This window comes from Narcine bancroftii, chromosome 10, assembly GCF_036971445.1.
Source record: "Narcine bancroftii isolate sNarBan1 chromosome 10, sNarBan1.hap1, whole genome shotgun sequence".
Lineage (NCBI taxonomy): Eukaryota > Metazoa > Chordata > Chondrichthyes > Torpediniformes > Narcinidae > Narcine > Narcine bancroftii.
In genome coordinates this window covers 90,729,951-90,756,141 of record NC_091478.1, presented here as the reverse complement: position 1 = coordinate 90,756,141, position 26,191 = coordinate 90,729,951, and the positions used below count along the sequence as shown (strand labels likewise).

The 26,191-nt window shown below is 39.2% G+C and overlaps 2 protein-coding genes across 12 annotated transcripts in view; one reads left to right on the top strand and one right to left on the bottom strand.

Moving 5' to 3' along the window:
• Positions 1-26,191, top strand: part of LOC138744917 (uncharacterized) — a 55,927-nt gene that overhangs the window by 11,473 nt on the left and 18,263 nt on the right. For 2 of the 10 annotated variants that reach the window (XM_069901755.1, XM_069901754.1), the window contains exons 4-8: positions 6,007-6,085; positions 8,795-8,877; positions 10,729-10,767; positions 14,238-14,294; positions 20,297-20,543. In XM_069901755.1, coding sequence (XP_069757856.1) covers positions 6,007-6,085; positions 8,795-8,877; positions 10,729-10,767; positions 14,238-14,294; positions 20,297-20,513 — 475 coding nt within the window. In that variant the 3' untranslated portion in view covers positions 20,514-20,543. Of the gene's footprint in view, positions 1-6,006; positions 6,086-8,794; positions 8,878-10,728; positions 10,768-11,834; positions 11,895-14,237; positions 14,295-20,296; positions 20,545-25,610; positions 25,871-26,191 lie in introns of those variants that run through there. The other 8 variants (XM_069901759.1, XM_069901757.1, XM_069901763.1 and 5 more) reach the window with 6 other exon arrangements.
• Positions 23,442-26,191, bottom strand: part of LOC138744916 (dipeptidase 1-like) — a 28,640-nt gene continuing 25,890 nt past the window's right edge. For both annotated transcript variants that reach the window (XM_069901752.1, XM_069901753.1), the window contains exon 10: positions 23,442-24,072. In XM_069901752.1, coding sequence (XP_069757853.1) covers positions 23,863-24,072 — 210 coding nt within the window. In that variant the 3' untranslated portion in view covers positions 23,442-23,862. The remainder of the gene's footprint in view (positions 24,073-26,191) is intronic.

Genomic DNA, 26,191 nt, shown 5'->3' with positions numbered 1-26,191 from the left:
GATGAAATCAACAACTAATCATCCTTTATTGAAGATGAACAACATCTAACCAACAAAAGTGATTGTAATCTCAGCATATTAAAAATCATACCACATGAATACATAGTCCTTAAAGTTATACCTTTGTAAGCTATGGTGGATTTACTTTGTTTCTTTTCTAATTTTCATCAGTTGTAACGTTCATTTGTAATGCATTAGTTCTTTAAAAATGAGAGATCAAGACTTGATTCAACATCTGCAATTAGATAAGGGTGAGAATCAACATAAAGTAAATAAGAGCAGCTCTGTGGTAACTAAGCTCATGGATGGTATGGGACTCCAATGTTAGGCTTCCTATTGTGTCCCCACAATGGGTCCTAACTTCATCTAAAGAGGATTCAGGGATTAAAACAAAGGAAAATGAGAATATATTGCATATATGTGAGACATTTGCCAAATCATCAATTCAGATTTTAATATCTATTCTGCATTTTAAAATGTGTTTTCTTACTTTAAGCCCAAACTGTATCTTTATTGAGTGTCAAATTATAATTATTTTTTGAATGCATTTACAATTGATATTTAATGCACAAAGTGGAGGACTGGTTTTCATTTTGGGAAGTATGTTAATGGACTAAAATTGGAGTCAGATACCCTACTTCTCTGTTTTTCCTGATAATTGGCTTGCCATGACTTCGGAGGGGAGAGATAAAATAAGGTGAAATGGTTGCTTTCCAATTTTAATGACCACAACACAATGCAACATGCAATATTCCCTTAGTACTGGGCTGATGAGGCAGCCAGCCTGTGTTAACAACTGTGATTGTATTGTGTACCAAAGATGACATCAACATCTCCATTTTGTGATTATTTCCCTATTTTCATTGCTTTATATTTAGGAAAGTGAAAAGCAATTTATGATAGGTCTTAAAACACCATGCTGCACACAGACTCTGTTTAGGGCTTTGATGGATTAGAGAATTCTAAATTGGCCATGATACTGATGTAAAATGCTAGCCTCCATTGAATTAAGAGGAGCTAATCTGAGATGCACAGGATATGCCTCTGAACTATATATCACTCGAGCAATGATATGTGGAGTGAGATCAACAGTAGTAATGAGCCTAAAAGAAACCAAAGTATGTATTCTTTCATAGGAAGTAACACTTTCATTTATTTCATATGTTGTTTCCATGTGGCAGATTGTGAAATTAAAGTTTAGTGCAAGTTTTCACTTATTTTCTCAGCTGTCAATACTTTACCAATTATGAATGCATTCGTTATTATTTTGTTTTGCAATGTGTTTTTCAAATCTCCTTATTTAGTTTCCAATTGCTTTTTCATAAATATTAATTCCAGATTCATAACCTGTTGGGATTTATCTGCCTTTGGTATTATTTTTATCTGAATAGCCCAGTAATTTGTCATGATCAAGTCATAGGGCAAGAAATGTAAATTCTCATTTTTCAGACCACCAATCTTTCCTAGTTGTAGTTAATGCTATCATAAATTTATACATTCAAATATTTTATTTATTTATATGTTGGTTGAATTTTTTTGCTCTTTTTTTCTGCTTCTATTTTCCAACTGAAAATTCTGGTTCCAGCTCAGATCCAGATCCCTGGATTAATGTAAAAGTATAGGCAGCAGCTAATAAGTGAAAGATTCAGAGCTTTCACAAAGGTGTATTGTGGGGGGTGGGGGAAAGGAAGAGATCACAAATTGATTGATAATGGAGATCAAAGAGAAGTTTGTTTTGTGGAAGCTTGCAAAAGTGTAAGTTTCAAAGTGAGTGTGTTTAGGAAAGAGAATACCATAATGTAGTTGTGTTACTTTTGCTGGAGTGGATAGAGAAGAAATACATGGTGGTTCAGAGTGTTGGGGCCCAGAGGGGTAGGGAAGTTGGGCAAGGGCAAGGAAGAACTTCTACAGAACCTACCCTGTGATAATTGCTCAAGATACCCTAAATGCTTTGGGAATAACCTTTAGTTCTCTCACACACTAAGTGACAACATTTGTATCTGCATTGAAGTGACTTGTCAAAGTTAGTTTGATCACACCTCCCAAAAAAATAAAACATAGGAATGGAAAAGACCATTTGGCCCATCGAAACCACCACATAGCTGATTTACTATCCCCTTCAACCCCATTCACCTACCTTCTCCCCATGACCCTTGATTCCCTTCCTAATCCTTCTCAATCAAACCATCAGCCTCACCTCCAAGAAAGGTAAGGAGAGTATTTGAATGACAAAAGCCTTTGGTTGAATATTCTCTTCCAAGCCACACTCTATACTTACATGGGAAAAAAAAATCACCATTCATTTATTCTCACTGGATCTCGATCCTAGAACTCCTTAGTCAATAGCATTTCAAGAAAGAAGCTTGTAATGATCTTCTTAAGCACATTTAGAGATGGGTGGTAACTATTGGCCTTGCTAGTTAACCCTTGGTTGATTTTTATAATACATCAACTTATGTAAGAAATGCTCCAAACTTTATTTTATTATTTCAAACTCTGATTTTGTCATCATTGTTTATTACCACCACTGCAAATGAAAAGTGGCACACACCTTTCCTCATGCTTAGGTGTATTCTGTCTGCTGTTAGCTGCCTATCCAAGATATATGTTGTATAAGTTGACTTTAAGTATCATCTTTATTTAAATTTGTAGTTTTTCACACATTTCTGAATAAAATATAAACAACATTTCAGTCTCTCCATGTACAAGAAATGAAGCTTGAAATAATATGTAAGAGACATTGAATCTCATCCAGTCCAAATGGTACATCATCCAGAGCAGGGGAACTGAATATTAATAAATTTCATGCATATTTAACTTCATGCACATTAATCAGATTCAGAATTTATTGTCATGAACATGTCTCAAAAGTTGTTATTTTTCTGCAGCATTACAGTAAATAAAAATAGTGCAAGAAAAGGTCAAAGTAAGGCAGTGTCTGTGGTTCATTGTTCATTCAGGAAGCTAATGGCAGAATCTGTCCTTGTACTGCTGAGTGCTTGTCTTCAGGCTCCTGCACCTTTTTCCTGATGGTAGCAGAGTGAAAAGGGCATGGCCTGGGTGGTGGGGATCCTTGAGGATAGAGGCTGCTTTCTTCAGACCCTGCTTCTTGTAGATGTCCTCAATGGAGTGAAGACTGTTGCTCGTGATGTTGCAGACTGAGTGGTGTAACCAGCCAGAATGCTCTCCACGGTACACCTAAGAGTCTTTGGTGACATATTGAATGTTGTAAAACTCCTCACAAAGTATAGCTGCTGGCAATACTTTGAATATTGGTATATTGTTTGAAGCTTCCTGGATAAATGTTTGCATGACATATTGGTAAATGTTGAATTTGTTTTTATTGTTACAATTGATCAGAAAAAAATCATAGAGTTATGCTTTTATTTTATTCAAGTTGCTATGGTCACCAATGATCAATTCAAATAGTTTGGTTTTAGTGGTGCTTCTATCATTCCATTGCTTTTTCTGATATATGTATTGCTGTAATAGAGCACAAGTTTTCACAATATATAACTTAGACAATATTTATTGATTCCAAAAAAAATCCAAAAATGACATTCCCAAGGATGATTCCTTTTGACTCCTTTGACAGAAAATTTCCTGGATTGAATTTATGCTGCTTAAATTTCTGCGTCACTCTTGCTGATGTGAAATTTTCTGTTTTACTTATTGCCAGAGCCAGAACATGAAAGATGTCATTAATCTCTTCTTCTTCTTTGGCTTGGCTTCGCGGACGAAGATTTATGGAGGGGTAATGTCCACGTCAGCTGCAGGCTCGTTTGTGGCTGACAAGTCCGATGCGGGACAGGCAGACACGGTTGCAGCGGTTGCAAGGGAAAATTGGTTGGTTGGGGTTGGGTGTTGGGGTTTTTCCTCCTTTGTCTTTTGTCAGTGAGGTGGGCTCTGTGGTCTTCTTCAAAGGAGGTTGCTGCCCGCCAAACTGTGAAGCGCCAAGATGCACGGTTTGAGGCGATATCACCCCACTGGCGATGGTCAATGTGGCAGGCACCAAGAGCTTTCTTTAGGCAGTCCTTGTACCTCTTCTTTGGTGCACCTCTGTCTCGGTGGCCAGTGGAGAGCTCGCCATATAACACGATCTTGGGAAGGCAATGGTCTGGAGACGTGACCTACCCAGCGCAGTTGGATCTTCAGCAGCGTGGATTCGATGCTGTCGGCCTCTGCCATCTCGAGTACTTCGATGTTGGAGATGCCACCAATAAGATAACATTAAGCAGTTTTCTTCCCCTCTCCTCTTCACTTTGCCTTTAGTAGATATCGCTCCCTCATGAACTCATCCATCCCCACCAATCCCTTCCACCCAAGCACCTTCCACTGTGGCTGCAAGAAATACATCACATGCACCCACACCTCCTCCCTCACCACAATTCGGACCCCAAACAGGCCTTTCAAGTGAAACAACTCTTCACTTGTGTATCCGTGGGAGTAATCTGCATCCAGTGGTCTTCTCTACATCGGAGAGATTGGACGCAGACTGGGAGATCGCTTCACTGAACACCTTCATCTGTCCCCATCAGTGATAGGGAACTCCAAATTTCATTCCTGCATCCCACTCCTGTACTCACATGTCGGCCCATGGCCTCATGTACTATTCCACCAAAGACTACCTGTAAATCGGAGAAACAACACTTGATTTTCTGTTTTGGCCCTCTCGAATCGGATGGTATGAACATCAATTTCTCCGGTTTCTGCTATGCTACTCTCCATTCTCCCTCCCTTCCCTTTCCCCTTGTCTTCTTTCTCTTAGCCCTCCACCCCCCCTTCCCTTTCTATTCACAGAGCCATCCCTCCTCTCTTATCCACCTACCATCTACGCTTGGGACTGTGCCCCCCCCTCCTATTTTGTTTAGATATCTGCTGACATATTTACACACCTTGATGAAACCTCAAGTCTGAAATGTTGGTTCTGTATCTTTATCTTTGATATATAGGGTACTCTGTTTGACCTGCTGAGTTTCTCCAGCATCATGTTTTTAGAACAGTAAGTGAACTGCTCTTTCTGCGTGAGCTCTCAGTACAATAGTCTGCTGTTCATCTATCATTTCTAACACACCCTACCCTGATTTCAACTATCAGTTCTTTTTAAAAAATTTTTAAAAATTTTTCACACTATGAACCCTATTAACCAAAATACACACAAACATTTCCCTCTTGAATATACACAGTGGCATTTTCTCCCCTTTTTCCCCCTCCCTTCCCTCCCTCCTTCCCACCCCCCTCCCTACCCACTAAACATTCAACATACACAATACAATAAACCCATTAAACAATGTCATCACACAGTGAAAATAAACAAGAAAATTGTATCATCTACTTTTACACATTGGGTCAGTTCATTTTGTCTTCTTCTCATTCTGTCATTTTAGGGGGTGGAGGTCCACGGTAGGCCCTCTCTGTTGTGTTCCATGTACGGTTCCCAAATTTGTTCGAATACTGTGACGTTATTTTTTTTTAATAATATTTTTAAAAAATTTTAAATAAATGAGACTCAATAGTATCAAATAGATGTTTTCGCTGGAAGAAGGAAACGGGAACAACAGTACATGCAATTTGGGCATGTGAGAAAGTGGAAAAGTTTTGGGAAGATCTAAATCAGGTATTAAATAAAATCACAAAAAGCAACAGACCAAAAAATCCAGAGATCTTTCTTCTAAGTAATATAAGAAGTAAAGAACTAGGCCTCAATTTGGATGAAGCACAAAAAAGATTTATTATGATAGCCTTAGTTGTAGCAAAAAAATGTATAATGTCAACCTGGAAATCAGAAGATAGCCTGAGAGTACAGCAATGGTACATGGAAATTAATAAATGTATTCCATTGGAAAAAATAACATCTATCAGTTTTTTAGGCTTGGGTGCACCTATAGTTTTGAGTATAAAATTGACAATTGATTATTAGCATGCATCAAGAATGGAACTGTTTTTTTATATCTATATTTGCATATTGTTCATATAATAAATAAGCTTTTCTCTGCTGGTCTATAGAAATGCAAAAATAAAAGATAAATGGGGCATGTTGTCACCATATCTGGACAGAAGTGATTTAAGAAGTTTCTTAGTTGAGGTAAGGGTGTTTATATCTAAATTGTCTATGGCAGAAAAGAAGTGGAAATGTTTAATTTAACATGATGCTGTAATATGACCGTACTGACAAAAATTACACTCTTTGGTGCCCATCAGCAACCTTACAAAACCAAGTTATTCACTTCACAAGCACTGTGAAGATTACCAAAAGGGATAGTTCCAACTAATTGTTCACTAATAAGATTACAGAAATACAGTACTTCTGGTTTACTACATTTGAACAAGTCAAAGAATGAAGTCGTAACTGCATAGATTCAATATGGATTCAAAATGTGGATTCAATATGGATTCTCATTGAAACAACCTTGTTTACATCATAAGTTAAAAGTAACTCTTGAACATTGTTTCAAACATTTAAAGTTATAAGGAGAATTCTAACCTGCTACTAGGGAGTAAGTCGGAGGTGCAATGAGAAATTTAAAAGTAAAACCTCTCCTTCTAACACAGCCAAGTTTTGTTGTTAAAATGTATAATAGGAGTGAGATTATTCTAGTTAAGCCATCCAAACTCAACTATCTTATTTGGAACCATCAAGGTACGCATATCAGTATTTATAATAGTTTATATTCTATGCATCCTCAAAAAGGAAATGGGGCTCTGAAGAATAATCCTCATTGGTGTTCAATAAAATTTACTGTAAGGATTAAGAAAATATGAAAAAAAGTATTATTTAGCACTGGCAAGGTCACAATATTGGTAATCCACAGTATTCTCAAAAATAAAATATTTGTAATTCAAAATTCAATATTAAAAAAACAATATTTAGTAATAAATAATGTGCAAAGTAAGTGTCCTTAAATGAGTAACTAATTGAGTTTGTTGTTTAGAAGTCTGATGATGGAGGGATAGAAACTGTTCCTGAACCTGGTATGAGTCTTGTGACACCTAGACCTCTTTCCTGACAGTAGCAGTAAGAACAGAGAATGTTCTTGGTGGTATGGATCCTTGATAATTGTTGCTGCACTCCAACGGCAGCATTCCATGTAGTGGTTCTTGATGGTGAGGCGAGTTTTGTCTGTGATGTACCGGGCTGTGCTCGTTACCTTTTGTAGGAATTTTCACTCAGAGGTATTGCCACATCCATACCAAGCTGTGATGCAGCTGATTAGCACACTCTTCATTACACATCCGTAGAAGTTTGCCAAGGTTTCTGATGCCATACCAAATCTCCGCAAACTCCTGAGGAAGTAGAGACCTTGACATGCTTTCTTCAAGATGACATTAGTATGATGAATTCAGAATTCCAGAATTTTAAATTTGGTCACCCTCTCCACCTCTGATCCCCCAATAAACACTGAATCATACACCTCTGTTTTTCCCTTCACAAAGTCTATAATAACTCTTTAGTTTTGGTGATATTGAGTGAGAGGTTCATTGTTTTCCATCTCATTTTACCCTAATTCTGTTTGCACCCATCATCTACTTATCTCTGAATGAGAGGGATATCGTTCAGCAATGCATTTGTAGGGCTGGCATCTATGTGAATCTTTGAATTTCAAAGGTGGGTGACGTACATTTGAAAAAGGGATAATACAAATGAAAACATGGAAAGAAGAACTATAAATTACAGGATCTTTTCATATTGTTTTTGAAAAGATGAAACCCTTAGAAGCCTATCAGCTTCAGAAACCTCAATTAGAATTTCTGTTGTGCTCAACTCCATCCATTCTCTGTATCTCTTGCTTCAGCCACTAATGTACATCCATGGGAGTTGGTACAACTAAAGTTTGCAATGTGGCTGTGAACAGTAAAAATTAAATAAAATAATCTTCTAAGAAATAAGACAATTATCAAAATGATTGTGACTGCGATAATTTGAAGTACTGTTGATGTTTTTAAGAGTTAGATATTAAACATTGAATCCCATTTTTGTTAATTATTGAGAATATCATGAAAAGTCAACACCTTACTTGTTTTCAGTATTCTTGTGATAAGCAGTTCATTTTCTGACTTGCTATGCATTTATGCCATTAATAAAGCTCAAGTCAGGAGTATGATAAAAGACAGAGTACTTGCCTGAATGAGTCAGTTTTAATAACATTCAAGAAATTATGCACCAGCCTGCATTATAGGCATTCCTTTAGAACCTAAACATTCATTTCTTCCATCATCAGTGCAGAATGGCACAATGTGTGCCTCTGTGACCTTTACTCCCAAGAAGTGCATAGGAGCATTATTACTCCTTCAGAACACACCCCATCCTGGGGTGAAAATACAAAATTGCTCCTTCATAATACCTGGGTCAAAATCCTGGATTTTCACATTGAACATCTTCACCAGTGGTTTAAAAAAACAACTCCCCACCTTCTCAAAGGGAGTGACCTTTATCTTCCGAATGATACTTTCATCTCAAAAATGAACAAGCATTGATTTTATCCATTCAATGTAATTACCACGCATTTAAATGGTGGAAACTACTTACACTAGTTTTTAATAAAATCCTAATTTGGTTGAGCAGCAAAAAAAAATTTTCTAGAATTCCGAACATAATTCTCGAAAGATCCCCAATCTTAAGCAATTGTTCCTGGATAACATTTGTTTCAGAATAGTTTACTCTTGAGGGTTATATTCAGAATTTGAAAGGTACCTGTTAAGATGTGATTAACCTTGTATTCATGATGAATGAGCAATCTTCCTCTTATGAAGGTATCCTATGATTAAGATTTTCTTTTCATTCTTTCTATTGTAGCCCTTGACAATTCATTATGAATACAAGACTAGACTTACTGCCAATAAGATAGTTGAACCACACATTTCCTACAAAATGGATCAGTAAGTGAAGAATTTTGTTACATCATAGTTTATGAATGATATATATAAAAAAAATCTAAATACAAAGCAAGTTCAAATAACAAACTTAACATCTTTCATTTGAGAGAAAGAGGCCAAAATTTAATTTTGGTGTGTTTTGTATCTCTTACTCAATTTTCTTTTGATTTTAATGGAAAGTAAAATTAGGCATATAATTATGCATCAGCTTCTATCAATGCTAAAATACTGTAAATGTTATCCATTTTTTAAAAATATTTTTTTATTTTTCACACTATGAACCATATCAACCAAAATATATACAAATGTTTCTCATTAAATATACACAGTGGCATTTTCTCATTTCCCCCCCCCCTACCCTCCCTCCCCCTCCAAAACCAATAAATATTCAACATATACAATACAATAAAACCATTAAACAATGTCATCACACAATGAAAAATAAACAAGACACACTGGATCAAGTTCCACAACTTTGTGAAAGAGGTGCCCCTCTGGTTCCTTTTAAATCTTTCTCCTTTCAACTTTAATCTACGACCTTTAGTTTTAGACTGCCTTACTCTGGGAAAAAGACTTTGTTTACTCTATTGGTGATTTTATACACCTCTAAAAAGTCACGCCTCAGCCTCTTTTGTTCCAGGGAGATAAGTCCAGCCTCTCGTATTTCAAGCCCTTCAATCCCGCAATATCTTCATGAAACTCTTCTGCAACTTCAGAGAACCAAAACTATTTACAATACTCCAAATGGGATCTTACCAAGTCTGACAAATGCCACTTACACCACACTGTCTACGTGTTACTTTCAGGGAGTCTTTGCAGTAACTCCCACGTTTCCCCAATCCTGATGCTGCTCTTTAATTTGAGCATCATTTTTCCAACAGCAGCCAGTAATTAGGCACCAAATCCCCTCCAAATCACACATTGTTAAAGTTTTGTGCCTTTCAGAACAAATTGCAGGACCACAACTTTATTAAGAGTACCACTTTATTTGATACACAGGCCTATGTGAGGTTCGCCACCTCTGAAGAGGATCACAGAGCTCCCTGAACATACAAACACTGAAGTTTGTATACCTCACCGCAATCTGAATTAACCAATCACAAAACAGATTACCCTGTCAGCATTAAGCTATTCATCTACAAATTATGTCATTTTGTGGAGCATTCCCCTTTTGTCCAGCCATTGTTCTTGCAAGCCACATGATCTGGGAATTTGTAGCTAGTGGAAATATACTAGCTAAGCTGGGGTTGCCAGTCAATGCACGTCATGGATCCCCTCACTTCTCTAAAGTGTTTACAACCCTCTCAGCATCCTTTCACAAAGCAGCAAAACACCTGTGGGTATTCATTAAAATTGATCAATCTACATCAGTCTACACTAGGCAGGCTCTTATTTCCGCAACACTACCACGATTCTTTCAGTTTTATTGGTTCTAAATTTTGGAATTTCACAGCTAACAACAATATAGGAACTCCATTAGTATACTAACCCCAGGGTTTCAAGAAGGCTCATCACGACTCTTTGAATTGCAATGAGCCATTAATGCCCACATCCTGGATAAATAAAAAAAAATCTTTCTTTATTCTGTGAAATGCTGAATAGCAGTACCAGACTCTGAAGACTTGAATTGAAGGCTAGATCATTTCACCTGAAATATATAAACAAAACACCATAACAAGAGGATAAATAGAAGAAAGAATGTGTTCATCGAGGGATGATGGATATTATGGAAGAGGGTTTAGAAGAAGGAGTTTTGTTGAAGGCTGAATGCTACAATTGAGGAGATTGGCCAGTTTTTGTGGTAGTCTCTCATTACTTGTAAATGACCTATTATTATCTTCTTTTCTGCACCAGCATGGTACCAGACCTTCTTAGTGAACAACTGAAAAACTGGTAAGGGAAATCAATTCCACCATGTTAACCAACTGCCTTAAAAATGTAGTTAAATGCCAACTTGTTGACCAGATCACAATCACGTTGAAGAATGTTCTTCATTAATAAATTCCTCAAATCATATATAGCATTCTTTTCAGAAATTTGTCAAAAAATAGATAACTTCATGGATGTTGTTTTCTGAGAAATATCAATTTATGACGCATACATGCTATTCATTTTTATTTCACTGTATTATGTAATCTGACAAATTAGGGCCCTTAAAGAAAAATAAATTTGGAAAATTATTCTTTAATGCTCTTGAATGATTGAATCTATATTTCTCATGGCTCTCAAAAATGTCAGGAATGCTTCTTTTGTATCATCTGATCTCTACTCCAGTCAGAAAAAAAAGTCTGAACTTCAAATAATTAAATGTATCAGAGATACATATCAGAGATTGGCAAATTATTCCACAGGCTCATGGAATGTTTAATTCGATTCTGTTTCACCTAATTTGAGATTATGGAATTAGTTTAACACACTTAGTTAAATCAAACTGTCTGCGCAAACAACAAATAATCACATTGTCATTCTATAAATCTCAGTCAAACCCACACCAAACCTTTAATCTGGAGCTTTCAAGAGTGAGATTGATAACATTTCCTTTGGTTTGAAGAGAAAAGAATAGAATAAATTTTAATAGAATAAATTTGAGAGTTTGAAAGGCCTAATCCTATCTAAAATGGTGTACTAAACAAATGGCTTTTAAATATTAACTAATTTATATTAATTCATAATTTGACTACAATATTTTGGCAACCAATTTCTCAGGTTTTAAGCCCTTCTCAGTTTCTTCTTTCATAGCATGACATCATGATTAATAAAGGGACACACTCTTTTCCTTTGTTGTGCTACATTTGAAAGACCACAATAATCTTTACATCCATAGAATATTTGAATTGTTTCCAATTACTCTTAAGGCATCTGAACCTTGGTTTCATCATTGTAAAGTTCTATTGATTTTCTGTTAAATAATATTTTTAACTGTACACGTAAAAAGAACTTACAAAGTATTTGTTCCCAAGGTTCCATATAACCAGACAAAGTGGGTTGTGACAGAACCAATCTTTCCTAAATATGATAAGGTACCACATAAAAGACTTGTACAGGATACATGGAGTTGGGGGTGATGTATTAGCATGGATAGAGGATTGGTTAACCCAGTGGTTTTCAAACTGCCCCCATAAACTCACATTCCACCTGAAGCAATCCCTATGCCATAAGTGCTCTGTGATTAGTAAGGGATTGCTTCAGGTGGTATGTGAGAGAAAAGAAAAAGGTTTGAAAATCACTGTTTTAATCGTACCTCATTGACTCCTTATGTGCAGAGTTTCATAACTCCAAAGGAAATGGGCCAATGACAATTTTTCTCAACCAAAATATTTCAGTAACAAATGGGTCTAGAACAGTGATTTTCAACCTTCCTTTCCCATTCACATACCATCTTAAGCAATCCCTTACTAATCACAGAGCACATATGGCATAGGGATTGCTTAAGGTGGAATGTGAGTTTGGCAGGGGGAGCAGTTTGAAAACCATTGGGTTAACCAATAAAAGGCAGAGAGTTGGGGTAATGGAGTTCTGGTTGGCAATCGGTGGTGAGTGAGGTGCCGCAGGGGTCGATTCTGTGCTCATAACTGTTCACGATATATATAAATGATGTGGAAGAGGACATAGAATGTAATGTATCTACGTTTGCTGCTGGCACTAAATGGAGTGGAAAAGCAAATTATGCAGAGGATACAGAGAGCCAACAGAGAGATAAGTGAGTGGGCAAGGGTCTGGCAGATGGAATACAATGTTGGCAAACATGAGGTTATCCACTTTAGAAGGAAAAAATGGAAGATCAGGATATTATTTAAATGGAAAGTGATTGCAGCATGCTTGGGAGGGCTTGTGCATAAATCGCAAAAGGTTGGTTTGCAGGTGCAGCAGGCTATCAAGAAGGCAAATGGAATGTTAACCTTCATTGATAGAGGGATTTAATTTAAGAGCATGGGGTTATGCTGCAACAGTAGAAGGTACTGGTGAAACTACATCTGGAATACGTGTGCAGTTCTGGTCTTCTTACCTGATGATAACCATGATAACCAACTGCCTTAAAAATGTAGTTAAATGCCAACTTGAAGGATGTACTGGCTTTGGAGGTGGTGCAGAGGATTGATTCCAGGAATGAAGGGTTAGCCTATGAGGTGAGATTGCATTGTCTTGGACTGTACTCACTGGAATTTAGAGGAATAAGAGGTGATCTTACAGAAACACAAAATTATGAAAGGCAATAAGTGTTTTCATGCTGGACCTCCACTTTGAGGCTGGCTTCAAATGCAGATAAAAATTATAAATTATCTGTTTATGGAGCAGCCTTAAAAGGCTGCTTCGGCGCTTCTTTTATACAGTGCAGCACCTTGGTGCATCATCCGGAGCCGCTGTAGGTGGGGCGTAATCCGGAGCCGCTGTAGGTGGGGCGTAATCCAGAGCCGCTGTAGGTGGCTTTACACCACCCATCATAAATAAACATCACTCTATTTTTCCCAGAATGGTTCCAGCTGCATGGGGGATTATAGATAGGAAAGACAGCCATTGTTCTGTTGTGTATTGAGCCGCTGGCACCTATGAGCGGCCCTGTAGGCCGAAGTGGCGGCAGGGCTGTCACCGCCTGCCCTGGCCACTCCCTGACGGCTCTGCCAGCCCGGCTATTCTCTGACAGCCCCCGCTGGCCACCCCTGCCTTGAGGGGGTCATGGAGGGAGACGGGTGAGTGAGTGAGAGAGAGAGGTGAGGTGGGTCACAGGCTGACAGCTTCATCACGACATCATCAGCCCGCCCCCCCGCCAGCCACTTGTAGCAGCAGTACATTAATGATGCGTGGCAGATCGTTGCTGTCTGCCGCTGACACTACCTCGGAGAAGGATTGGAGTCGGTGCCTTGGAGGTGGTCAGGGAGCATTCATGAAGATGTTTTCCCACATGAGGTTGAAGAATCTTTGCCTTTACATTTGGATTTTTTTTGCTTTATGAAAGGGCGCATAGATAAGATAAAGGTAGGTAAGTTGTTTACATTGGTAGGGCAGACCAGAACTATGGAACATAGCCTTGAGATTCAGGGTAGTAGACTTAGGGCAGAGATGAGGAGGAACTGCTTTTCATAGAGGGTGGTGAATATGTGGAATTCACTACCTATCGAAGCAGTGGAGGCTACCTCAGTAAATATGTTTAAGACAAGTTTGGATAGATTTTTACATAGTAAGGGAATTAATGGATATGGAGAAAAAGGCAGGTGATCAGCCATGATCACGTTGAATGGCAGAGCAGGCTTGATAGGCCGCATGGCCTATTTCTGCTACTATTTCTTGTGTTAAATTAGGACAAAGTAATAACTCAATGTTTGCTATTTTAAAAAGATAAATTATATTTAATTATTTCTCCCAAGGAACAAGAGAGACAAAATGCACACTGATAAGCACATCAGCTTTTCATCTGGAACCAGGTAACATTATATTGTATTTTAAACCGCTTAGGTGATGGGTGATTTGTCTTTGGACATGGTTTGGACATGGTTCAATCCTGCATCATTGTGCAAGATATTTAGATGTATATTGAAAACTCCTGCAGGGTTTTATTCACTGGTTCTGGAGTAGGATTTTCTACTGCCTCTGTGAGCATGAGCTGAGAAAATACAGTAAATACACAATTCTGAAACAAAACCATTAAATGTTGGAAACAACTGTTTTTGGAGGTTTTGTTTGTTGATCCTTCTTCAGAATGGTCCGAATAAAAAAAACAAATCAACAGTGAGTGCAATCTAAGCAATCCCTTTCAAAATGTTAAAAGTAAAACATGAAAGTCTGTAGATACAGTGATTGAAGTAAAAACACAATGCTGGAGAAACTCAGCAGGTCAAACAGTGTCCAAAGATAATACATAACCGGTCTTTTTGGGCTTGAGCCCTTCATCAAGGTATGGAAAAATGTTGACAAGTATCTACACAAAAAGGAAGGGGGGTAGGTGTGGGGGGAGGAGCATAGTCCCAAAGGCAGGGTTAATAGGTGGAGAAGGGAGGGGACAGCAGCAAGCGAGGGAAGAGGGATGGCTATGTGAATAGAGAGGGAAGGGGGTGGGGAGCTGAGGGAAAGAAGGGAAGGAAGAGAGAAAGGAGATGGGAATGGGACACAGAACTGAAATGGTGGGCCACTGGGAGGTTCCTGTCACTGGTACGGACAAGAGAAAAGGTGCTCAATGGAATGATTTCCAAGTCTGCGCTCAATCTCTCCGCATGTAGAGAAGGCCACAAAAGGAGCATCGGATGCAGTAAATCAGTCCTGTAGATGCACAAGTGTGGCTTCAGTTAATAGGCCAGTTTGGGGTCCTGGACTGTGGTGAGGGAGGAGGTGTGGGTGCAAATGTGGCACCTCCTGCAGCCACAGGGAAAGGTGCTGGGGTTGGTGCGATTGGTAGTGAGGGATGAGTACATGAGGGAGTGACAGAGTGTGGTGGTACACCACTAGCCTACTACAGGGGGCAACCTCTGTACCTGCAGAAGAGCATGGGGACAAGACAACACCTGGCTGGCTGTCAATCAGCCGACCTGAATGGACCAAGCCCTACCTGGTCGGATGTCAATCACCCTCTGGGATATAAACCTGAGCCAGCCCTTCGAAGTCACTCTCAGAGCTCACAACAGCACAATCTCACAGCTGGCTCTGTGGAGTTTTACATCAAATAAATTGAGGTGCGCTGTCAGTCAGAAGCAAACACACAAAACCAAAAGTCTGTACAACAGGCTTTATATGACATAAAACTCCACAGAGTTTTACGTGGTGCACCACCACACAGAGTGAGCGGTTCCTATGGAAGGCAGAGAAGAGAGGAGAGGGGAAGACTTGTCTGTAAGTGGGATCCTGCTGTAAGTGCCAGAAATTCCAGAGGATAGAGTTGGATGCTGAGGCTGGTGGAGTGGTAGGTAAAGACAAGGGGAATCATGTGTTTGTTGCATCCAGAGGGAGCTAGGGCAGATGAATGGAAAATATATGGGATTGTGGCAAGTCTACAAGAACAAAGAAATCCTGGTGAACCCATATAAAAGATTGGTCACAAATGATACAATTGGCTCTCAGAATAAATATAAAGGCTTTACATGGGGTGCCAAAAAGATTTACCAAAATAATTTAAGGGGATTGTTTTGGGGCACCCAGCATGGGTTTGTAAAAGGAAAGTCATGTTTGACGAACCTTGTTGAGTTTTTTGAGGAAGTGACAAAAAAGGTGGATGTGATATTTTTGGATTTTAGTAAGGCTTTTGATAAGGTTCCACATGAAAGCTTAATAAGGAAGGTTCAATCACTAGGAATTAGTAGAGAGATTGTGACATGGGTTCAGAGGTGGCTGGGAGATAGACAGCAGAGAGTCATGGTGGACAACTGTATGTCAGGTTGGAAGCCTGTGACAAGCAGGGTGCCTCAGGGATCGATGCTGGGTCCCTTGTTTAACATTTATATTGATGAGGAGGATGTGGTTAACTGGGTAAGCAAATATGCAGATGATACGAAAATAGGGGGAGTGGTGGATAGTGAGAAAATAGGGGGAGTGGTGGATAGTGAGGTAGATTTTCTTGGATTACAGAAAGATTTGGCTTGTTTGGAAGAGTGGGCTGAAAGATGGCAGATGGAATTCAATGTAGACAAGTGTGAGGTGTAGCATTTCAGTAAAAATAACCAGAATAGGACATATACAGTTAAGGAGAGGACACTGAGGCACGCAGAGGAGCAAAAGGACCTGGGGGTTATGGTACAGAATTCACTGAAGGTGGATTCCCATGTAGACAGGGTGGTTAAGAAGGCATATGGTATGCTGGCCTTCATAAATCATAGTATAGAGTATAGGAGCTGGGAGGTGATGCTGCAGCTGTTTAAGGTATTGGTGAGGCCAGGTTTGGAGTACTGTGCTCAGTTCTGGTCTCCAAATTATAGAAAGAATATAGATAAGGTGGAGAGGGTGCAGAGAAGATTGACAAGAATGTTGCCTGGTTTACAACATCTGGATTACAGGGAGTGATTAAGGAGACTGGGACTTTATTCATTGAAATGTAGACGACTGAGAGGGGACTTGATAGAGGTATTTAAAATTATGAAAGGAATAGATAGATTAGACATAAACAGACTCTCCCCTGAATGCATGGGAGTTTGGAACAAGAGGCCATGAGTTAAGGGTAAGGGAGTAACACTTCAGGAGAAATATTAGAGGTGGATTTTTCACTCAGCGAGTGGTGGCAAAATGGAGAGAACTTCCGAATGAGATAGTTGCGTCAGGGTCCCTTCTGTCATTTAAGAGAAGGTTGGATGTGTCAAGGAGGTGAGGGGGTTGGAGGGTTATTGGTGGTGAACAGGAGGTTTGAGCTAGTGGAGTTGTTCTAATGAACCGGTGTGGACTCGTCCCCTGAAACCCTCTGGGATCAGCTGAAGACTACCATACTGCAATCCACTGAAGAGGTACTGGGCTTCTCCTCCAGGAAAAACAAGGACTGGTTCGACGATAACAGCCAGGAAATCCAGGAGCTGCTAGCAAAGAAACGAGCTGCCCACCAGGCTCACCTTACAAAGCCGTCCTGTCCAGAGAAGAAACAAGCCTTCCGTTGTGCATGAAGCCATCTTCAGCGCAAACTCCGGGAGATCCAAAATGAGTGGTGGACTAGCCTCGCCAAGCGAACCCAGCTCAGCGCGGACATTGGCGACTTCAGGGGTTTTTACAAGGCTCTAAAGGCTGTGTATGGCCCCTCACCCCAAGTCCAAAGCCCGCTGCGCAGCTCAGACAGCAAAGTCCTCCTCAGCGACAAGATCTCCATCCTCAACCGATGGTCAGAACACTTCCAATCTCTTTTCAGTGCCAACTGCTCAGTCCAAGATTCCGCCCTGCTCCAGCTCCCTCAACAGCCCCTAAGGCTAGAGCTGGATGAGGTCCTCACCCGGGATGAGGCATATAAGGCAATTGAACAACTGAAAAGTGGCAAAGCAGCAGGTATGGATGGAATCCTCCCAGAGGTCTGGAAGGCTGGCGGCAAAACTCTGCATGTCAAACTGCATGAGTTTTTCAAGCTTTGTTGGGACCAAGGAAAACTGCCTCAGGACCTTCGTGATGCCATCATCATCACCCTGTACAAAAACAAAGGCGAGAAATCAGACTGTTCAAACTACAGGGGAATCACGCTGCTCTCCATTGCAGGCAAAATCTTCGCTAGGATTCACCTAAATAGAATAATACCTAGTGTCGCCGAGAATATTCTCCCAGAATCACAGTGCGGCTTTCGCGCAAACAGAGGAACTACTGACATGGTCTTTGCCCTCAGACAGCTCCAAGAAAAGTGCAGAGAACAAATCAAAGGACTCTACATCACCTTTGTTGACCTCACCAAAGCCTTCGACACCGTGAGCAGGAAAGGGCTTTGGCAAATACTAGAGCGCATCGGATGCCCCCCAAAGTTCCTCAACATGGTTATCCAACTGCACGAAAACCAACAAGGTCGGGTCAGATACAGCAATGAGCTCTCTGAACCCTTCTCCATTAACAATGGCGTGAAGCAAGGCTGCGTTCTTGCACCAACCCTCTTTTCAATCTTCTTCAGCATGATGCTGAACCAAGCCATGAAAGACCTCAAAAATGAAGACGCTGTTTACATCCAGTACCGCACGGATGGCAGTCTCTTCAATCTGAGGCGCCTGCAAGCTCACACCAAGACACAAGAGAAACTTGTCTGTGAACTACTCTTTGCAGACGATGCCGCTTTAGTTGCCCATTCAGAGCCAGCTCTTCAGTGCTTGACGTCCTGTTTTGCGGAAACTGCCAAAATGTTTGGCCTGGAAGTCAGCCTGAAGAAAACTGAGGTACTCCATCAGCCAGCTCCCCACCATGACTACCAGCCCCCCCACATCTCCATCGGGCACACAAAGCTCAAAACCGTCAACCAGTTTACCTATCTCGGCTGCACCATTTCATCAGATGCAAGGATCGACAACGAGATAAACAACAGACTCGCCAAGGCAGATAGCGCCTTTGGAAGACAACACAAAAGAGTCTGGAAAAACAACCAACTGAAAAACCTCACAAAGATAAGCGTATACAGAGCCATTGTCATACCTACACTCCTGTTCGGCTCCGAATCATGGGTCCTCTACCGGCATCACCTACGGCTCCTAGAACGCTTCCACCAGCGTTGTCTCCGCTCCATCCTCAACATTCATTGGAGCGACTTCATCCCTAACATCAAAGTACTCGAGATGGCAGAGGCCGACGGCATCAAGTCCACGCTGCTGAAGATCCAGCTGCGTTGGGTGGGTCACGTCTCCAGAATGGAGGACCATCGTCTTCCCAAGGTCGTGTTATATGGCGAGCTCTCCACTGGCCACCGTGACAGAGGTGCACCAAAGAAGAGGTACAAGGACTGCCTAAAGAAATCTCTTGGTGCCTGCCACATTGACCACCGCCAGTGGGCTGATATCGCCTCAAACCGTACATCTTGGCGCCTCACAGTTCGGCGGGCAGCAACTTCCTTTGAAGACCGCAGAGCCCATCTCACTGACAAAAGATAAAGGAGGAAAAACCCAACACCCAACCCCAACCAACCAATTTTCCCTTGCAATCGCTGCAACCGTGTCTGCCTGTCCCGCATCGGACTTGTCAGCCAGAAACGAGCCTGGAGCTGACGTGGACATTTACCCCCTCCATAAATCTTCGTCCGCGAAGCCAAGCCAAAGAAAGAAGGATGTGTCAAGCAGGTGAGGGGGTTGGGGGGTTATTGGTGGTGAACAGGAGGTTTGAGCTAGTGGAGTTGTTCTAATGAACCGGTGTGGACTTGAAAGGCTGACATGGCCTGTTTCCGCTCCGTAAATGGTTATATGGTTATATGGAAGAACTTCAGTTTTGTATATAGAAGGGAGAAGCTGGATTCATTCTTCTTGCAATAAAGGGAGTTGTGAGGGATCTGAAAGAAAATCATCAGGGGATTTAAATAAAGCAATTAGAAAGAAAATGTGTGGGGGAATAAGAACAATTGACTATAGAATGAAGGTGATTTGTAAAAGAAACAAAAGTAGGAGGAAAATCTTTTACTACTGGAGGTGTTTATGTTTTGAATTTCACTGCCACAGAGAAGGCAGTCTAAATTATTGCATTCAAAAAGGACCTGGTTACACTTCAGAGAATGAATTTGCAGGCCCTCAGGGAGAAGGCATGGAAATAGGATTAACTGGTCCGCTCTTACACAGGATCAGTACACATCTCATCAGGCAAATGGCTTCTTCTCTCGCTATATCCATTTTGTGACTCTGTAATTCCTTTTTTTCTAATTTTGATCTAAAATTAGGTAATTACTTTATTACTTTCAATTAATGTTCATCTATGAAAACTGTCAGTTTGACTAAGAGTGTTGGGAGATTTTTGAAGGGTAATATGGTGAACAGTCCATCAGGATTTAAAACTAGTTCTAAATCTTTCAATTTAGGCCAATGAAACTAAAGAAAAAACATAATTTTGATGAAGAAAATAAAAGTGACTATTTTGCAACCCGAAGCTTGTTCTTTGACCTGCACCTGGATTCTCTAAAATATCAAAGCCCTTTTCACCAATCTACAATGGAAAGTGCATTAATTTGTTACATGGGACTGACAAAGGGCTCACTTGCAGCAATCAAAGAATTGACTGAATACTACTGTCATTAAAATGGTGCTTTATTAAAAATAAAAAATTAAAAAAAAAAAAATGGTGCTTTATTCAACATATGGGAAACATCTGTTTTTTGTCTATCTAATTGGATGAAATATATATTTATAAATTAATATTTTATGTTACATCAGTTATCAACACTTTATAAATTGTTGTGGGTCAAAGGGTTTGTTTCTGTGCTATACTATGTGTAAACAAATAAATCCAGGAGACAGGGATGTGTAAAAACTTTTCAGAATACTGGCTTTTACTTATAGAATCATGCTCAAATTTAAAGCCTTGTTCATTTTTAATAGATTTTTTTTCAGTTTAACAAATCAGTTTATTTTAAATGCATACATCTTATTTCCTGAGTGAGACAGGCAGTAGAACATTTTGAAACTAATTTTTAATGTTCCCATATCACTTGAGAATTGATCTTTTTGCTTGATGAGCCATTGAAGTAGGTTAGAAATACTGCAGTAAGTCATTGGTTATTTTGACAAAGAAAAGGTGTGAAAAGCCTATTTTCTGAGGCACCCTTCTGCATTTCTCAAAGTTTGAAAAATGACTCCTAATTATGATTTTGCTGAGACAACAATGATGTCTGAATTACATGTGCAGTTATTAATGAGCACATCAGTTAACAACATGAGAAAGAGATATTCTATGAGTTGGCAATTTTTATCTTTTAATTTGCATTTTATTCCTTCATTAAATTTGCCAAAAGATACTATGTCTAATAATTAGTGTAAGTGCCCTTTTAATAATTTGATAATTGTTAATAATAACAAAACCAACCTCTGTTAGCCAATAGGTGAGTGTGGTATTTCATTCCTTCAGGTTATAGCAGTGGTTCTCAACCTTTTTCTTTCCACTCACGTACCACTTTAAGTACTCCCCATGCCATCGGTGCTGTGGTTAGTAATGGGTTGCTTAAGGTAGTATGTGAGTGGGAAGGGAAGGTTGAGAGTCACTGCTCTAGACCCAATTGTTACTGAAATATTTTGCTTGAGAAAAATTGTCATTGGTCCATTTCCTGTGGAGTTCTGAGACCGGGCACATAAAGAGTCCATTAGGGACGATTAAAGCAGTGGTTTTCAAACTTTTTCTTTCCACCTACATACCAGCTTAAGCAATCCCTGACTAATCACAGAGCACCTATAGGATAAGGAATACTTAAAGTGTTATGTGAGTGGAAAGAAAAAGAATGAGAACCACTGTAGCCCATAGAAGACAGAGGTATTGGCAGAAGGGTGTTATTCTGGCTGAAAGCTTTTAAACAATGGTGTTCCATAAAGATCAATGAGGGACTGCTGTTATTTGTGATTTATATTAATGGCCTAGATCAGTGGTTTTCAAATGTTTCTTTCCACTCACATACCACCTTAAGTAATCCCTATACCATAGGTGATCTGTGATTAGTGAAGGATTACTTAAAGTGGTATGTGAGTGAGGGGGAAAAAAAGGTTGAGAACATCTGCTCTAGATCCATTGTTATCGAAATATTTTGCATGAGAAAAATAGTCACTGGCCCATTTCCTTTGGAGTTATGAAACGAGTCAATTAGGTATGATTAAAACAGTGGATTTCAAACTTTTTCTTTCCACCACATACCACCTTAAGCAATCCCTTACTAATCACAGAACACCTATGGCATAGGGGTTACTTAAAGTGGTAGGTGAGTGGAAAAAAAAGTTTGAAAACTACTGATCTAGATGATAAAGGTGGATTTGTTCATTAGTTTATGGATCACACCAAGATGGTGGATCTGTGGTCAGTGTAGAGAGCTATCAAAGAATAGAACAGATCAGTTACAGATATGGGCAGGGAAATGGGAGACAGAATCTAATTTGGACAAGTGTGAGGTGTTGCACTTTGAGAGGTCACAGAGGATCTGGAGGTCCACGTCAAGAGATCCTGAAAGGGTAGGGTAGAAAAGAAAGCACTTGATATGTTTGCTTTTGTTGGGTGGACCATTGAGTATAAAAGTAAGGAAGTCATGTTGCAGCTTTATAAAACCTTGATTAGGTTGTATTTGGAATATTGTGTGCAATTCTGGTTGCCCCATTACAGAAAAGATGTGGAGGCAAAGGGTACAGAAGAAATTCACCAGGTTGTTGCCTGGATTAGAAAGTACGAGCTACAGAGAGAGGTTGGACAAATTTGGGTTGCATTTTCTCTGCAGCATCGAGGCTGTAGGGTAAACTGATAAAAGTTTATAAAATTAACGCAGGCAGTGATAGGTAGACCAGTGGTAGTCAACCACCTACCACCTTAAGCAATCCTTTACTAATCACAGGGCACCTATGGCATTGGGAATACTTAAAGTGGTAGGTGAGTGGAAAGTAAAAGGTTGAGAACCACTGGATAGATAGTCTGAATCTTTTTGCAGGGTGAAAATGTCACATACTAAAAAACATGTATTTAAGGTAAAGGGGGGGGGGGGGTTGAAAATGGAGAACTTGGAAAGGAAAGCTAAATAAACTCCAGCCAATGGGCATTTGCAATTTTTGTGGATAGGCAGATGGATCTTGCGTCAGATGACTGAGTCATTTGAGGATTTATCAAGTATCCATAGCAGAGACCATTCTTGAATTGAAGTGAACATCTTTAATCTTTAAACACTAATTTTTGGAAATGAATTTCTCAGAATATTTAAAAAAAATTTTTTAAATCAATTTCATTTTATTTCTTAATGGCTTGTATATTTTAGCTTTAACCTTTATCTCATGGTCATGCCCCAAGCCTCATTCTGCACTCAGTAAGATGTTGGTTAAAAAAAATGGTCTTTTTTCCTCTCATAAGATACTCTTGCTTGGATTCCAGAATCAGCCAGCATAATAAAACCTATAATTTTGCCACTAATCACAAGACCTAGCCTATTATAATATTTAAGCTCAATCAAGGTGTACATAGCAGTCTTAAATTAAAAACTCAAACACACCAAGAAATTAAATCTCTATTTTCCATCTAAGTGTGGCTTGGGAGGTTTATGTACAAAATCTTGGAGGTGTATAATTAGAAAGACATACAATTATGCCGACATACAAGATGGTCCTTGAATGTTAAAAACGTCACCCAAAACCATAGTCTTATACACAAAATATAAAATATGAACCTTAGCAGAGAAGTCTCAGTGTTCCTCCGTGGGGTCTATCTGCCCAGTCTGACTGCCAGCGGCTCTGAACAGGCTTTAAATGGCCTGTAAGGAGTGGAAATTTAGGGGTCATCTTATACAAGAGTGGTCTTATATGCCTTTATACACAGTATGTTTGGAATAAATTGCTTTTTTTCTAGCTTATTTCCTCTACAATAGCATTAATCTTTTGGTGATTTTCTAAGACCTCTGCATATTAAATATTATTAATCTATTTCTAATATGGCATTTAATAATTTTAAGTTGATTATTATTACAGAAACAATGAATATGACTGTTCTGGTCATATGAACAGTGCAGAGATGGGTTGGTGCTGTAGATGGATAACCAAGAAATGTTCTGCATGCACTCTGCACCTTGTCCTGAGCAATGACATCATTTGATGGCTTGTTGGTTTTCTGAAGCTGCTTGCTTACCTGCAAAGCAGAATTATATCAGGTTAATCTCACAGTAATATTTTTCAATTTAATAGAATCTTAAAGGCATTTGGATGGAATTTGTGGTGTGTGTGGTGGCGGTGGGGGGGGGGGGGGGTGGTGGTGGAACAGGAACTTATTATCATCTTTACAATGTCAATTCCTCATCCACTACAACATATTTTAGCAATTATAAAGACTCCATAGGCTAACCATTATCCAGGTTTCTGTTCAAGATCTTTCATTGTTTCCACCTTTATCCTCCATGTCAAGAAGTATGCATGAAGTCCAATAATGGAGCCTTTTATTTTGCAACAAAATTAAGGAGTGAAAAGTCAAACTGATTGGGTAACAAAAGAGGCAGGTCATTAATGACAAATTAAAGTTTCCAATAATAATTTAAAAGCAGAAAAAATGCACAGTAAATTTATTACTGTTCACTTTCTGACTCAAAGATGTTGATCAATCACAGAAAAACATAATTTGGAGCATTACCTGATCATTCAGTAATATCATGGCTAATCAAATTGCAACTTCACTCCTCTCTTTATAACTATGTTTGGCAACTTTCACTCCCTTGCTTTTCAAGGATCTAATTTTACTTAAAAATATTCAAAGATTCTTCACCTACAACTCTGACGATGAGAGTTCTAATGATTCATGACCTTCGGAGAGAAAAATACTTCACATCATCCCTGCGTCAAAGCAGTGGCCACAAATTCTAGATTCTCCCAAAGACCATTCTCCCTTCTACACTTTCAACCTGAGGAGCTAACATTCCAGGAACCTAGCCTGTCCAACCTTTCCTCGCCTGATAATCTGTCCATTCTAAGTATCACCCTTGTAAACCTCAGCCACTAACTACAAGCATTTAAATACAAATCAACTTGTGGCCAGAAGAGATATCCTGTGACTTGCAAAATGCCACAAATTGCTGTCTGTTTTGCAACACCCATTACTTCTTCAGTGAAAAGTATTACTTGCACTTAACCTCCCATGAGTTTCACTGTTGCTCACTGCACAGTAAAACTTGCCAGCTATTATTATTTCTTAATAAATGTTCATTAATCTTTCTGGTCCAGAAAGTAAACTCCCTTTTATGTTATAAATGATGTTTAAGTTTTAAAGGTTGAATTTCCCCCTTTAAATATACCATATCTCCTTTCTCTCTCTTAAGCCAATATTTCTCTTTTACTTCTTTCCCGTAAATGATTTGGGATTGAATTCAGCTGCTCTTATTCACACTCCATATAATCTTTTTTCCTCTATTTCACAATCCCTAAATTTCCTTGGTCATGCGCCTGCTTGTCCCATTGCTCCCCAGTGTACCTCCTGTCCATTTGCCCACACTTCACCATTATCACCATGTATTTTCACTATATTTACAAAGTAAAACATTTGAGTTGAATGGTGCAGTAAATTGCAGGACACGTGAGATGCCCCATTCCAGTGCCATTAATTCCATTAACTGCTCGAAGCTAAAATATGTATCATTTACTGTATATTACCATGGCCTGTATTTTTATGGTATTTTTCAGCCCAAGATAAGCATGGATTCCTTGAACTAATATCAACCAAAATAGAGGGATTTCATTTTCACTTGTAATCAAATGAAAAAAGTCCTGTGCAAAGAAACAGCTCATATTGATTGCAATAACCTTTGGTCAAAACAGCTTTCCTTGTCATGGAAGGTTGATTGGATGAAGATATCAGAATCATTGGTGGTTACATGTTTAAAAATTTTGTTGTTTAATTGAGTAACTATTAATAAAGTTCTTTGATTTTATGAAAATAACAATGGTATAATATTTCTGTAACATATTATGTCATCAGATATAGACATCTTGCACCACCAGTTTAGTTTTAAAAGGGCTTACAGTACCATTTCTTCTCATGCATTTATATTTTATATATTTATAAACTAATTATTCTTCCAAGACATTTCAGTAAAAACTAGGGGAAATTTATTTTAGTAATAACCTTCCTCCATTTTTCATCTAGGATGTTCCAGGACAAGAGGGCTTGAGTTACAGGGAGAGGATAGGGTTGGTCTTCATTCCCTGGAGTGTAGGAGGCTGAGATTTGACCATTATGGTGATCGATAAAATCATAAGGGACA